This window comes from Parasteatoda tepidariorum, chromosome 10, assembly GCF_982258835.1.
Source record: "Parasteatoda tepidariorum strain Cologne lab strain chromosome 10, Ptep-v5.0, whole genome shotgun sequence".
NCBI lineage: Eukaryota > Metazoa > Arthropoda > Arachnida > Araneae > Theridiidae > Parasteatoda > Parasteatoda tepidariorum.
This window is the reverse complement of record NC_141764.1, coordinates 40,392,718-40,408,122: the sequence shown is the minus strand read 5'-3', so window position 1 is coordinate 40,408,122 and position 15,405 is coordinate 40,392,718. Positions and strand designations below refer to the sequence as shown.

At 29.9% G+C, this 15,405-nt stretch overlaps 1 protein-coding gene across 1 annotated transcript in view; it reads left to right on the top strand.

The window, feature by feature from the left end:
• LOC107436832 (nose resistant to fluoxetine protein 6) overlaps window positions 1–15,405 on the top strand; it is a 33,975-nt gene extending 18,570 nt beyond the window's left edge. Inside the window, exons 7-15 of the mRNA XM_087153620.1 lie at window positions 1,217–1,310; window positions 2,226–2,318; window positions 4,300–4,465; window positions 6,446–6,525; window positions 8,108–8,254; window positions 10,714–10,837; window positions 11,953–12,127; window positions 13,697–13,839; window positions 15,147–15,405. Coding sequence (XP_087009746.1) covers window positions 1,217–1,310; window positions 2,226–2,318; window positions 4,300–4,465; window positions 6,446–6,525; window positions 8,108–8,254; window positions 10,714–10,837; window positions 11,953–12,127; window positions 13,697–13,839; window positions 15,147–15,269 — 1,145 coding nt within the window. The 3' untranslated portion in view covers window positions 15,270–15,405. The remainder of the gene's footprint in view (window positions 1–1,216; window positions 1,311–2,225; window positions 2,319–4,299; window positions 4,466–6,445; window positions 6,526–8,107; window positions 8,255–10,713; window positions 10,838–11,952; window positions 12,128–13,696; window positions 13,840–15,146) is intronic.

The window sequence follows — 15,405 nt, the reverse complement described above, 5'->3', positions numbered from 1 at the left end:
AAAAAGTTCAACTAACAGTAAATATGCGAGTCCAAATGCTTCAGGATCCATCTGCTGAAACATTCTCAAAACAATTGCTAGATATCGGTGATGGAAAAGTTACCAAGGATGAGACAGGATGCATAAAATTACCGGAGGATTTCTGCACAATCATTGATTCAAAAGATGCTCTCATTAACCTTATATTTCCCGATTTACACACGCAATACATTAATCATGAGTGGCTTGCAGAAAGGGCGATTTTAGCAGCAAAAAATGTGGACGTCAACGAATTGAATCTGAAAATACAACAGTTATTGCCAGGTAACATGGTGACATACAAATCCGTTGATGCAGTTTGCGATCCTATGGAAGCTGCATATTTTCCAACAGAGTTTTTAAATTCATTGGATTTACCAAGCATGCCACCGCATAATTTAGTACTTAAAGTTGGATCTCCTGTTATTTTGCTTCGTAATTTGAACCCACCACAGCTGTGCAACGGCACGCGATTGGTCGTTAAAAAATTAATGAACAACGTTATCGAAGTCATTATTTTAAATGGAAAATTCCGGGGTGAAAGTGTATTACTTCCACGAATCCCTATTATACCCACAGATGTGCCTATTCAATTTAAACGCATTCAATTCCCCATTAGATTGGCATTTGCAATGACTATTAATAAATCTCAAGGCCAAACAATGTCTGTTTGTGGCTTAGATTTGAGCACACCATGTTTTTCACACGGACAATTATACGTGGCATGCTCTCGAGTGGGTAAACCATCCAGTTTATTTGTGTTAGCAAAAGACGGAATGACATAAAATATTGTACACTCCATTGCACTAAGAGATTAATATTGTTTACTAATATTTTCAGAATTAGTTGTATATATAATTTATAAAAAAAAGTTACAATAAATTTAAAAAATTATTATTTGGTGTGTTGTTATTTTCACCTTCCGTCATCGTTCACAGCGCTCCATGCCACTGTCACTCACATACCACATACGCACACACTTACAATAAATAAGATATATTTTCATACTCTAGAAATAAATCATATGGCAAAACAACGTTTGCCGGGTCAGCTAGTATATATATATATATATATATATATATATATATATATATATATATATTCCTAAAGATGCGATTTTAAAAATTCAAATTTGACGAATTTTATAAATGTCTCATGTACCACAAACAGTAATTTTATTTTCTGTTTCATTTCATAGAATCTCTTAAGAGTGCAGTACCAGTTATTGACAATTTATTTTTCCAAGCCGTACTCAATGGATGGTATTCAGTTGATTCCTTTTTTGTACTCAGGTGAGTTAATTTATTTCTTACACGTGCTAAAATTTTTACGCGTTTTTAATATATTTTATGAACACAAAAGTATTACCAAAATAAAATTGCAATTAAAAAGAAATTTTTAAAAAATAATATAACGATGAATATATTATCTTTACAAACCAATTATATTTCTTATTCTTTTATATACAAATATTGAAAATATTTAACGCTGGCATTGTTATAAAAGAAGTAAAAATCAATTTTTATCTGTAATACAGGTTTGTGATACGATTACATGATTTTTTGCGAATGGAAATGTTTTACCATACTTCTCCGAGAAACTTTATGTGTTTGCTCGTGTTAATACCCCAGTAATAAACTAACATGGGCCTTTACTGGACAAATACTCACCAATCTCAGTCATATATGGAGTATTGTAGGGGCTATATGTGAATAATTGATTTATCCTATATTATATAGCCATTAGTGGGTCTCTGCTGATCTCTTATTTATTTGTCCGATTTTCCCTTTCATTTTCAGCGTAACTGTTCAATCAAGAGAGAAGGCCTCAGCATAGATTAATTTAGTAGTCTGACTTAACGAAGATAAACTGGGCAGTGGAGGAAAAATAAGACAGATGTCGCTACGTTCGGGCTACTAGACTGCGTGCGGGGGGTACGAAAGATCATTACGTTTGGACTACTAAAGGATCGAATTTCTTGCTTACGATAACCCGTGCTGAGGCCTTCTCTCTTCCAGGAGATATTGGTTCTGACTACTAAAGGCCTAGATAAATTTCTCCAATTCGCATCTTTCTATGAAATTTAAAAAGGAATGAAAAATTTTAAAGTTTTTCTAATTTTTATATCGTGGAGAAAACTTTGAACTTTTGTATACATCTGTGTTGAAATCTTTATTTTGTGTTTTGAATGCGTTTACATTTTACAGTGGATTTTTGTTGTCTTATCTGTACTTTCAAGAATGTGACAAAAGACAAGGAAAAACACCATGGCTCTATTTTTACGTCCATCGCTATTTGAGGTGAGAAAAAATATTTCACAAAGAGGAAAACGTTGTTATAGAAATTACAAAAAAGCATTTAAAAAATATACATATATAACGCAAACAGTGAATTATTTTATCGATATGTAAAGAATATGTATTCAAGTGCTTGTGAAATTTACATGCAAAAAATTTTTTAAACTAATATTTATTCAAAATAATTTATAAGGAAATAATGTGCATTTTTTGGATTTGTAATTAAAAATTGTTTCACACTATAGTACTAAGCCACATGTATTTACTAAACACCTTTCGACAGATTTTTTTTAATAGCTGTACTAGTCTGTAATTTCTTAATTAGGAAAGTTCAATTAAAAATTTTGCTTATACCGAGCTATTAATGTTATAAATATTTTTTTAATTTTCTGTAATATTTTCCATAATTTTTCTTCACAGTTAAATTGAATCTGAAAAGCCCTTGATAATGCAGAAAAAGCAAAATAATTTATGTTTCTAAATGGTTTTGATGTAGTGGTGTTCTTTAACTAGTTTGATAATTGCAAGCTCCTACTTTTGTATTCCAACAAAATCAAATATTATTTACAATCAATATTAAAATTTGCTGTTAAAATTGGTTCTCGTTCACAACGACGTGTTTTCTCCAAGTAGGCAGTTGACAAATTTTTGTAATTTCAACTACACTGTAAAAACATCAGTGTATCTTGACATCAAAAATAGAGGCAACAACTTCACACTAAAAGTGGTATAACAAAGCACCGTAGATGGTTCTTTGTGCAATTAAATTTCAAGGACAATTCTTAAGCTAAATACCGAACACAACTTTTGATCAGTTTGCCACCATTTCTTATATTCAGTAACATTCAATTTACCTTTTAACTAAATAAGACATGATATACATAGGAGTCACATTTTGACGATACAATTTAAAGTAAGATAAATTTAGTTTAGGACGTACATACACTAATTCTTAAAATAAAATTAGTTTGTATATGAAATATGCAAACAGAACAGAGAGATAGTTAAACTAAATTAGAATTAGGAATAAGAGAACGTATAGTAAATTAAATATTATAACATTATTTAATACAATTGGCGGATATTTTAAAATCAAAACATTATCCTTATTACACGATGAAAAAACATACATACATTTTATATTTGTGACCTTTTGTTTCTGTGGATGCATAATAGCGTACAAGATAACGAATTCAAGATATTTTGAACTCGATTGTCAGAAATTTGGCTACGATATCCGAATTACGACAAAACCAGTGCTTTTGAAAGTGGAAATAATTCTCGAATAGTGTGAATGCACATGAGCTAGGTGTAAGCACTCTTCATTGTTGGTGTTTAGATTTAACAAGAACCTTTGAAGTATATATAAATGTTAGATTTGGTATTAACCAGAAATAATGTTTCTTAACTTAATTTTTTGGATTGTGCAATATCATATTTGGAGGGATATTACACAACTATTTTTACACCGTTGACAGCAGTTTATTTCATAGAAATATTTCCTTGCCTACTAGGAAGTTATGATCTTCTGTACGTTCTTTTAAACAATTTTAAAATGTGTTCTTGCCATTATTTTACCGAAACCTTTTAAATTATTTATTGAGAGTACAAATTAGTTCGGTCCGTCTTTTTGTGGTCAAAAATGCATATTTTTCTGAACAAAATGAATGAGCAGATTGTTTTAGTTGCCATAAAATTTGACATATTCAACAAATGAAAAATCAGGGTTTTTGTGTGAAACTCAAAGCGATATAAACTGAATATTATTGACAAATGTCCAACCTCTCTGAAACCACCGAAACCAGCTGTCACTATGAAACATTCATAACAGCCAGAGTCATCTTTCGAAAACCGACCGAACTAATTTGTACTCCCAATATATTATAGGCTGAATCAATAAATTTCAATATTTTTCATATTTTAGAAAAAGGTTGAAAGCTGAATTTATAAAATTCTTTACTCACCAAAATTTTATAATTCACAGGTTAACTCCGGTTTACATGATGGTTCTGGCGTTTTTTGCTACAATCATGCATCTACTGGGATCCGGACCTTTTTGGCCTGAGAATAATGTTGATGTAGGCTGCCAGAAGGAGTGGTGGTCAAACTTGATCTACTTAAACAATTTCTTTCAGGATGGCACTAATCAGGTATGAATTTAAATTTGCCCCGATGATTATTTTTAATTTGATTTCAACATAGTTATTTCATATCCATAGTTTAATTTATAAGTCAGATTTTTTTTCTTACTAAAATAAATTGAAGTATAATTGGTAATAATTGGAGTATTATTACTAATTGGTAATAATTGGAAGTTCTTATAGTTTGAGTATGCTGCACTTAGTTATTAACAAGCAATATTAAGTAAAGTAAAATCCTACTTAGGTCAACAAGGAATTTTTTTATTTTAGTTACTTTTAATTTGTGACGATGATTATTTAATTTGAATCGTCACGAATTTATTAAATTTGTGACGATGATATTGCAACATAGTTATTTTATATCCACAGTTTAAGTAATGTTTTTTCTTACTAAGCGTAAATTGAAGTATAGTTGGTAATAACTGGAGTACTTTTACCAATTGGTAATAATTGGAAGTTCTTGTAGTTTGAGTATGTTGCACTTAGTTATTAACAAGCAATATTAAGTAAAGTAAAATCCTACTTAGGTCAACAAAGAAATTTTTTTATTTTAGTTACTTTTAATTTGTGACGATGATTATTTAATATGAATCGTCACGAATTTATTAAATTTGTGACGATGATATTGCAACATAGTTATTTTATATCCACAGTTTAAATGATATTTTTTCTTACTAAATGTAAATTTAAGTATAATTGGTAATAATTGGAGTACTTTTATCAATTGGTAATAATTGGAAGTTCTTATAGTTTGAGTATGCTGCACTTAGTTATTAACAAGCAATATTAAGTAAAGTAAAATCCTACTTAGGTCAACAAGGAATTTTTTTATTTTAGTTACTTTTAATTTGTGACGATGATTATTTAATTTGAATCGTCACGAATTTATTAAATTTGTGACGATGATATTGCAACATAGTTATTTTATATCCACAGTTTAAGTAATGTTTTTTCTTACTAAGTGTAAATTGAAGTATAGTTGGTAATAACTGGAGTACTTTTACCAATTGGTAATAATTGGAAGTTCTTGTAGTTTGAGTATGTTGCACTTAGTTATTAACAAGCAATATTAAGTAAAGTAAAATCCTACTTAGGTCAACAAAGAAATTTTTTATTTTAGTTACTTTTAATTTGTGACGATGATTATTTAATTTGAATCGTCACGAATTTATTAAATTTGTGACGGTGATATTGCAACATAGTTATTTTATATCCACAGTTTAAATGATATTTTTTCTTACTAAATGTAAATTTAAGTATAATTGGTAATAATTGGAGTACTTTTTATCAATTGGTAATAATTGGAAGTTCTTATAGTTTGAGTATGCTGCACTTAGTTATGAACAAGCAATATTAAGTAAAGTAAAATCCTACTTAGGTCAACAAGGAAATTTTTTATTTTAGTTACTTTTAATTTGTGACGATGATTATTTAACTTGAATCGTCACGAATTTATTAAATTTGTGACGATGATATTGCAACATAGTTATTTTATATCCGCAGTTTAAGACACTAAAATTAATTAATTATATTTAATTAATGAATTAATATTTGAAAAAAATGTATTAACTTCAAGTATCATCCACTACAACTTTAAAAAAATGTATCTTAACCTGAATGGATGGATAAAAAGTATCTTATTAAAGATTGAAAATTTGAACAAGATATAAGGTGAACTAACCAGTGAAGGAACACTTAAGCTTAGCTTGCCTTTAAAAAAATCATAAAAACTTCCAAATTTGTAATTTTAGCTAAATGACGGTGTCAATAATTTTTATAAGAGCAATTATTTCAAAAATTCATTTAATAAAATAATTTTAACATTAAAATGTTTAAGTTTTTTCTACTTTATATAATTCTTAAATTATATAAAGTAAAAAAAAATTATTAAAAAACTATTTAATAAAATAATTTTAGTATTAACATGTTTAGGTTTCATACGTCATATAATTCTTTAATATGAAAATCTACTGATAAATTTTTTTTCAGTGTATGGGATGGACTTGGTACCTAGCAAATGATATGCAGTTCTTTGTGATTAGCCCTATATTCCTTATAACACTCTGGAGGTAAAGAAGAACGTACTGTTTATAAATTTTGTTTAACATTATTAGTAACTCTACAATATTAAAAATTTGAAAGAGATGGGCTTAATTGAATCAGTGTAGTTTTCGTAATTAACTAAATTGTTTGAATGGTAAAGCCATCGTACATTATCCGATGTAATAACTTGAAATTGATGAACATCTCTTAACTAATTGCGCTTATTAAACTCATCATTTTTTTGCGATTTTTTTAAAAGGCATTCGCTACTTTTATTACATGTTTCGTTAATAATCAAAATAAAATTCTTACTTGTATTAGAGTTTTAATTCAGAAGAAAAAAAATACTGCAAGCAAAGGAGAAACTTTAAAGAATGTTAATTACAGAGAGAGTTCCATATTCATCACCCTTAAGATACATTTTTTGAATGTTTGTCGTGCATGAATCTGAAAATGTATACAACTCAGCAGTCTTAAACATGCACAGCAGTGAAAAAAATTTTAAAAAACCAATGGAAAAAAAATTGAAAAGAGAAAGAAAATTTTGCAAATTCTAAAGAATCATTTTTGATGCAAATGTTAAAACGTGTTTGATTGTCAGACGTAAGGAAACAGAAATGAGATGACATTATTAAAAATTTCTCCAAATTTTGCCAGGTATTTAAACTGATTTTGATGTTTTTGATTCTTGCTTTCTTAATAACAATTGGGCAGATTTCGAGGACGCTTTTGTTTACATTTTCAAAAGTTTGTTATTTGTATGAAAATTGCAATTCAACCCTTAATAAAAATTTGATAATATAAGAAAATTTTAAACTAGAGCTTAGTTAATTATACTGGTTGTCCGTAAGCATTATTCTTAATGTAGATCATTAAAATCCTAGTCAGAAATGAAGAAAATATTCTCCTTCATAGATTGTACGTTAATATTTAAGCAAGGCAAAAAACGAAATAATATCAAGACCTGACAATCTTTAGCGTTTGTGCTCTGCAATAAAACAGGTTTTAGTATTGTAATCTCACCTTTATCGTTAATAATTTGTCAGACTTTGTTAAATGTTATCTTTCCTTTTCTTCTCTTAATTCAAGCATTAATTAGAAACCCCTGCTTTGATGGCAACAACCAGTAGCGTATTTTTTAGAGCCAGAAAGTGGGCGTAGTGCTATTTATTAATATTTATGGTAAAAAATTCCGGCTCACAGAGTTGTGATTATTGAACTCCGTAAGCATTCTATTTCAGTAAGAGAATGATACAAGCAAATTCTTCTCCTACACATCTTACTACTTTAGGCTATTTTGTCTCGGGGCATCCATCTTTAGGAGGATTTTACACTCTCTTTCAATGCTCTCATGTGAACTGGTTTATTAGTTCTATACGATCTGATCTCCTCCTTGTACTATGACTGTTGTCTCATTATAGCTACTGAGCTACAGTAATGCGTGTCCACTGAAGTAAAACTTATAACATTTTTGTAATTCTTTTAAATGAGAAAATATTCCTTTCCCTCAAGTTATAAAGTATTTTGATCTTATATAATTAACATATAAAATAAATATTTCAAGACGCAGTCTTTAAAACAAACCTGTTTTTTAAAATTTTGTTCCAGGTGGCCAATTGTTGGATTTTTAGTTTCAACACTATTCTTATGGGCATCTTGGGTTACAGGATTTTTGATAACATATCAACAAAATTTGCCAGCTGGTACTATAAGTAATGTCAATGACGTAGTAACTGATCCAACCTTCACACCAAGGCAAGTGACTCAGCTTTTACTTATAGTAAAGAGACCATGAGGATGATCTGTACATTCACAAAAAATCGTTTCAATATTGAACCATATTACCTACGTCATGAACCACAATACTGAAAATTGGAATAAAGTGTTAAATTTAAATCGAAAATTGGTCAAGTGAAATTAAGTATAAAAAGAATAAATTTGCACAATAACGGCTCAGGGGATAGAGCGTTCGCCTTCCAATGAGGTGAACCGAGTTCAAATCCCAGCGATGACTGGTCAATACGAATTCACACCCGGTTTGTACCAACCACAGTGGGTCAGTACCAGCTGACGTGAATATCCTTAGTGGTAGACGGATCATGTGTCAGAGTCCCCTTGACATCAGGCTAACCGTATGAATTCTTTCTGGTTTACCCCTCCTTGTAACGCAAATGCTGGTTAGTTTCATAAAATAAGTCCTAAACGAAGGCAAACTACTCCCAATACTTGTCTTCTGAATTAGGTTCAAAATTACAAAACTACGGAGTTGAACATTGGTAGTTGTGAACCTGAAAATTGGATCGGCTGTTCAACGACGGTTATTAAATAAAATGAAATAATGTAGATCATTTTTGAATTGAGAGATATTATAGCCCAACACGATATAAAATTTCTAAAAGTGAATTAGATTTTGACATGAAAGTTGCATCGTATTCTACGTTTCTACCTGACATAGTTTTCGCTTTGAACGAGCTGCTGGTTAAAAACCAGATTATTAAATCAACAGAAATCTCAAAATAGTAAGCTTGAGCCCCGATGGCAGGTTGATACAAATTCTGCTTCCGGCTCGCTCCGACCACAGTAGTAGACGGATCATGAGTTCGGGAAATCGTGAAAAAATTTTCGCGTTTTTCCTACCCGTGTAATGCAAATGGGGACTAGTTAAACCAAAAAAAAAATAATAAATAAATCCTCCACGAAGTTTATTTCGTCTCAATGATTAATGCAGGAATTTCTCTGAATCGGAAAAATTATCTGGATTATTAGAATTATAAGACTACGGAACTCAGAATCGTGTCTGCTATTTTACACTAGCAGTTATAAAAAAAAATAGTAGACTTAGAATTATAAGCTAAAAAAATTTTACTTGCTACTAAAAGTTTGCTAAAATAACGTTATTGCATTGCGCCATTTGTTTATTGCTTTTTAATGTGCAAGTCTTAGAACGAATGAAATTTTTTCATCAACTACACTTTTACGAAAATCAGTTAAACAATGAACCATAATTTAGTGGAATTCAGCATCACCCTTTGAGTATTAAATAAAACCATAACCGACAATTTTGATTATTTCTTACTGTGTAATTTATTTTGACGAAAAATTACAGGATCAAATCAATCTATTTTAGTTTTTGTTTAAGACGAACTTTAAATAAAACACCAGATTATAAAAACAACTATCTTTTGTTTAACTAGTTCTTTACTTTTTACCTTTTAAGTGTGTTTATATTTAAATACAATGGAAACTTTCTGAGATATGAGTTTTCTTAAATGCATACAGATGTCTAAGCTGACGTCACTTACCTGTCCATTGGAAATCCGTCAATTATTAATCAGTTAGATAGTAACCAATGGGAATATGTTTCTATTGGGATGGGAATAAATATCGTACTATAGGAATAGTGAAATCAAATAGGTAGCATTTGCAATCACAAAATTACTATAATTGATCTACTTATATCACTCAAGGATGTAGCCTCTGGCTTAGAAATCTCTATTTTTTTATACATATTTTACAAACGACGTTGAACAGCCGACCCATTTTTTTTTTGGTTTATGACTGCTAATGCTCAACTCCGCAGTTTTGTTATTTTGAACCCAATCCAGAAGACAAGGGAACTCCTGTATCAAGTATTGGGAGAAATTTTGCTGAAACTAACTATTTTGATGGAACTAACCGCATTTGCATAACATGGAGAGGAATACCACGAGAACCTTCCACGGTTAGCCTAACGGCAACGGGTCTCTAACCGAACCAATGATTCGTCTACCATTGAGAATATTTCACGTCAGCACTGTGGTCGGTGCAAGCCGGATGCTGATTCTTATTGACCAGCCATCTCTGGGGTTCAAACCCAGTTCACCTTATTGAAAGGCGAATGCTCTATCCCCTGAGCCATCGCGGCTTAAATATCGTCCTACAGGAATAATGAAACCAACTAGGTGGCATTCGCAACCACAAAATTGCAACAATTGATTGACTTATTTCACTCAGGGATGTAGTTCAGCCTCTGGCTTGAACATCTCTATTATAAGTTTTTTTAAAAAAAAAATCGAACTTCAGTCTTACGCGAGTTCTATTTTTTTATACAGACGATACGTTTTTAGTACGAAAATTGTGAATGTATGTCAGCTCAGTATAGTATGTAATCAAATACTTGTGAAATTATATCTGCTATACCTTTTATCAGTTAACATATTTTTTTAACATCTTAGGTGGAATGAATACATGCAAAATTTTTATATAAAGCCATATACCAGGATTGGTCCTTACATAGCAGGCATTGTTCTGGGTTACATTTTATACAAAAGAAAAATAACCGGCATAAAATCTAATCGAGTAAGTGCAATTATTTTTTTTCCCAGAAATTGTATTTTTATTTTTCTTCCTTCTTTTTGTTTATTGTTAGAATTATTTTGGCTCTACATAACTATTTTTAAACAAATTAGTGCATTATTAAAATTATCTAATTTCCTTATAACAGATAATTCTATATTAATAATGATATAATTAGAATTGTATTTTTAAAACTGCACCATTAGAATAACATTATTTCTATACATTTTTCTGCGTAAATAATTAAAATATTGAAACTACCTTACATTTATAAAAAATTTCTTCGTAAAGAATTGCATTGCTATAATTATCTTATTTCTAGAAATAAGACTATTTTGTTTTAAAAGAAGTTAAACTTCGAAACTTTGTTTTTATATTTTTTATTCCTTCAGTTTCAAATTAAATTTTTTAATCCTAAAAGTACTTATCTTTCAACCGTAGAAGGTGGAGAATGTGTATAAAAATGTCAACTTTATGTAATGCTGGAAGGTAAATTTGTTGTTTTTTTCAGGTAATACTCTGCATGTACCGATAAAAATTACAGAATAGTCATTACTGTTATTTAATGTATATCCTTTTCATTCAAAAAAATTTTTGCATGTAAATTTGCTTTTTTTAGTTACTTTCTTATAGGTACCGACGACAATTGACAGGTCTTTACTGTAACTGAATGGATATTAAATCGTTTTGATTCAACATTCTATAGAAAAATTTGCACGTAAATTTACTATATACTATATATTACATATATTATATATTATATATATTATATAGTATATATTATATATATATATATATATATATATATATATATATATATATATATATATATATATATATATATATATATATATATATATATATATATATATATATATATATATATATATATATATATATATATATATATATATATATATATATATATATATATATATATATATATATATATATATATATATATATATATATATATATATATATATATATATATATATATATATACTGTTGTATCTACCGCACCTATTATTAAACGCCAAGTCTACTATACATTCATTCTTTACCTTAACCATTTTAACACTCGAGTCTTCAATTTACCCTTTCATATTTTTTTGCAGACAACTTTATGGATAGGTTGGCTACTTGCCGTTCCAGCTGGTTTATACTGTGTCTACGGCACCTATCATCAAACTCCAAGTCTACTGGCTGCTAGTTTCTACAATGCTTTCACCCGTTCAATATATGGTTTCAGTTTGTGCTGGTTGATTTTCGCTTGTTTATCCGGACACGGAGGTGAGTGTGAAGAAAGACTTCATGAAATTTATTTTGAAAAAGATTAAATATTTTATTAATATAAATAGTAACAATTTTTAAAGTTAAATTCATTTTCACCACCATTGTTAGAAATGTTGACTCCCTCCTCTTAAGAATGTTTCAAAAGTCTTCAAATCTTATCTAATAGAGCTTCATAAGTTTTATGTCATATTTGTGGGGAAAAAATATGAGTTTTTAGCACCACGATGGACAGGTTTTATTGACATATTGTCGAATGGCAAAAAGACAGTCTTGAATTTAAGTTTCTTTTTTTAAAAAAAATAGCAGCATTTGGTATTTTTATTGCTCATAAGCTCTAATGTCACGCCAGAAAATACTTTTAAGATCCAGTTCGATCGTTGGAGGGATCAATTTTTGAAATGTTTTCCTGAAATTTTCATCATAAAACTTACGTATTTTTTGAACATTAACATTTTTGGAAGATTTGTTCTTTAAAATGAAGCTACATTTATGAGTTTGCTGACTGCTGAGAGAAAAAACCTCATCTTGAAAAAGGAATTGAAATCTCAATTTTTAAAGAAAATTTTAGCTGAATTAAAACGTTTTAAGGGATTTTAGGAACTTAACTTTACGCATTTGCGTCACATTATCATCCCTTTTTAAGGTACAATATATATTTAATAAGAACCATTCTTTGAAATTATTTAATTTCGTAGTCTGAAGTGTTTTGATCAAACTTTCACGCTTTTGATGACATAACTGGATTTAAACCTGTAGTGAACTGATAGAAATGTTAGCTTGTTCTACAGTAAGTCGGTTTTCTTCAGTTGCAGTTTTCTTCTAAGGAGGAGTAATACAATATAAGTAATAAAATGTCTCTTTTGTCACTAATAGCACCGGCAAAAGCATAGCAAAATATCAGCACCGGTAATAGTTCTCGATTCATATCAACCATGAAAAGATTTAACCTAATTTTCCTAAAAATATTGATTTTTGCCTATACTATATAATGCAGCATGGGTCAGTATTTAAGACATTGAGCTATGATTGTGAGCAGCCGGGACTCATTTCCTATGACAGCTTTAAACAAGAAAACATAACAGTGTAAAAAGAGGACTACCGAACAATGCTGTCCACATTACTTGCATTATCATGCTATTGTGTCGGGGTCTTGACAGCCTGTTATTGCAGAGGTATAGTCTGTCCAACATGAAATGAACGCTGAGGGATACTTCGGAACAAATATACATTTCGGGAGTACTTTACAGAGCAAATTTTACTTTATCGTAGCTTTACGAAATGCCCACCGGCCTGTGTAGGGATCAGGGAACTGGCCTTGCATCAAAAAGGTTCTGGGTTTGAATCCTGCGCAAGGAATGGATTTTCTTTCCTTCTCTGTGCTATTTGTCCTCACTGTGAGAGCAGGGTTGGTCCACCTAATATGGTGCGCCTGAATGAGTGGCCAACAAATCTGCCCTGCTGATGCCAGTAAGACGAAAGGTGGGTATTGGGGGGGGGGAAATCTTTACGAAAATGAATATTTTATCCATGCATTTAAAAAATTTTAAATGCATTTTTGATTTTCAGGTGTTGTGGATAAAATTTTATCCTACAAACTCTTCATTCCTCTAAGTCGGTTGACTTACTGTGCATACCTGATTCACCCAATTTTTATTACCGTCTACGTTACTTCTTTGAAATCTACAATATGGTTTTCTCATCAAACAGTTGTAAGTATTTTTTATTTTTCAGTAGGAATGTTAAAAAGCTTTGTTGCAAAACTTGAGAGGCACCAACCAGATTTGTTTACTTTTTACTTGAAGTAACAAAGGACTGTGTAGGAAGTTCTTTAAAAGTCATAAAATAAGGATTCGAATATAATATATAAGTTGGGAATAGATAAATGAATAGAGGGACTTGTTAAACTATTATAAATCTGAGATTGGTGTTTTTCCCATTCTGTTAAGTACCTGATTGAGGATTCAACATATAAATTACATTAAACTATATTTCTTTTCATATTTCAATTTCAAATTTTAAATACATTATTAAAATTATACTTGAAAATAATAATTCGAAAAATGTTGTTGAAACCTCGATAGATCCCTTTAACCTACTTCAAACCTACATATATCTTTTAACATACTTTAAACCTATTACTTAATAGTACTTCTTTTCAATTGCGCAATTTTTATCAAATGTTCGAAATCGGAAAAAAATTTTATTAATTAAAAATAATTTCCCCTTGCGTTGATTTTTGCTTTTGTTGTTGTTTCTAATGCTACTGGCAAATACCAGCAAGCCTGCTTGGTGAAACCAAGTGAATTTAAGGCTGAGGGTGCGTTTCTTGTTCTTCAGTGGCGCCATCCATGACCAAGAACACGACTTTAACCACACATGTCACAGACCGGTTTAGAGGGAGGACCCATTAATACATCAATTTATCCACAGATAGTAGTTTTGACCTGAGAGAATCATTAATCTCCAATTCAGTACCCACATTGAGATATTGCTTTGTTATTGTAAATTCGAGGACTTTGTGACCCGATAGATTTAACGTGATCATTCACCATTTACTACAGAGATTCTTCAGCTGACGGGGATCAAACGCACGAACTCTTGGACATGAGCACAACGTGAAGCTGATTTTGTTCAAAAGAGCCATATTTCTAAATTAACGAAAAAAAAATTTCATTTTATAATTTTAGGGGAGCGAATAGGATTAAAATTGAATAGAAAGCAATCGATTTGTATAATGCTCGTTTGTGACTAGATTTTTTTATTAATAATTTTTACATATTTAAAACGAATTGTAAATTATTGCTAAATTTATTTGATACAATTTTGAAATTGACCAGGCATTTCATAAAATTTTTTACACAGTTCTTTTTTTCTTTATTTTCACATCATCCGAATTATCAGTCGTATTATCAAAAAATTTTACTAACTTTTAGTGGTGTTTTCTGAACTATGTTAATTAATTAAGCAATTAATAATCACTTATTTGAAGCTGATTTTTTTAAAATTATATTTCCAGATCCTGTGGTATTTGGGTCTGCTGGCTGTGACGTATGCTTTTGCTTTAATTGTTTCATTGATATTTGAGTCTCCAATTATTAGATTGGAAAGACTGATCAGAAATAAATTTCAATCCAGATGAAAAGTTTTGCATTTAATTTTTTTAATAGATTTACAACATTTTTATTAATTATTTTTTTTTATAGTGATATGTTTTGTTTATATTTGTGGCAGAAAACACAAACAAATGAACAATAAATAAAATAGCTTATTAGATG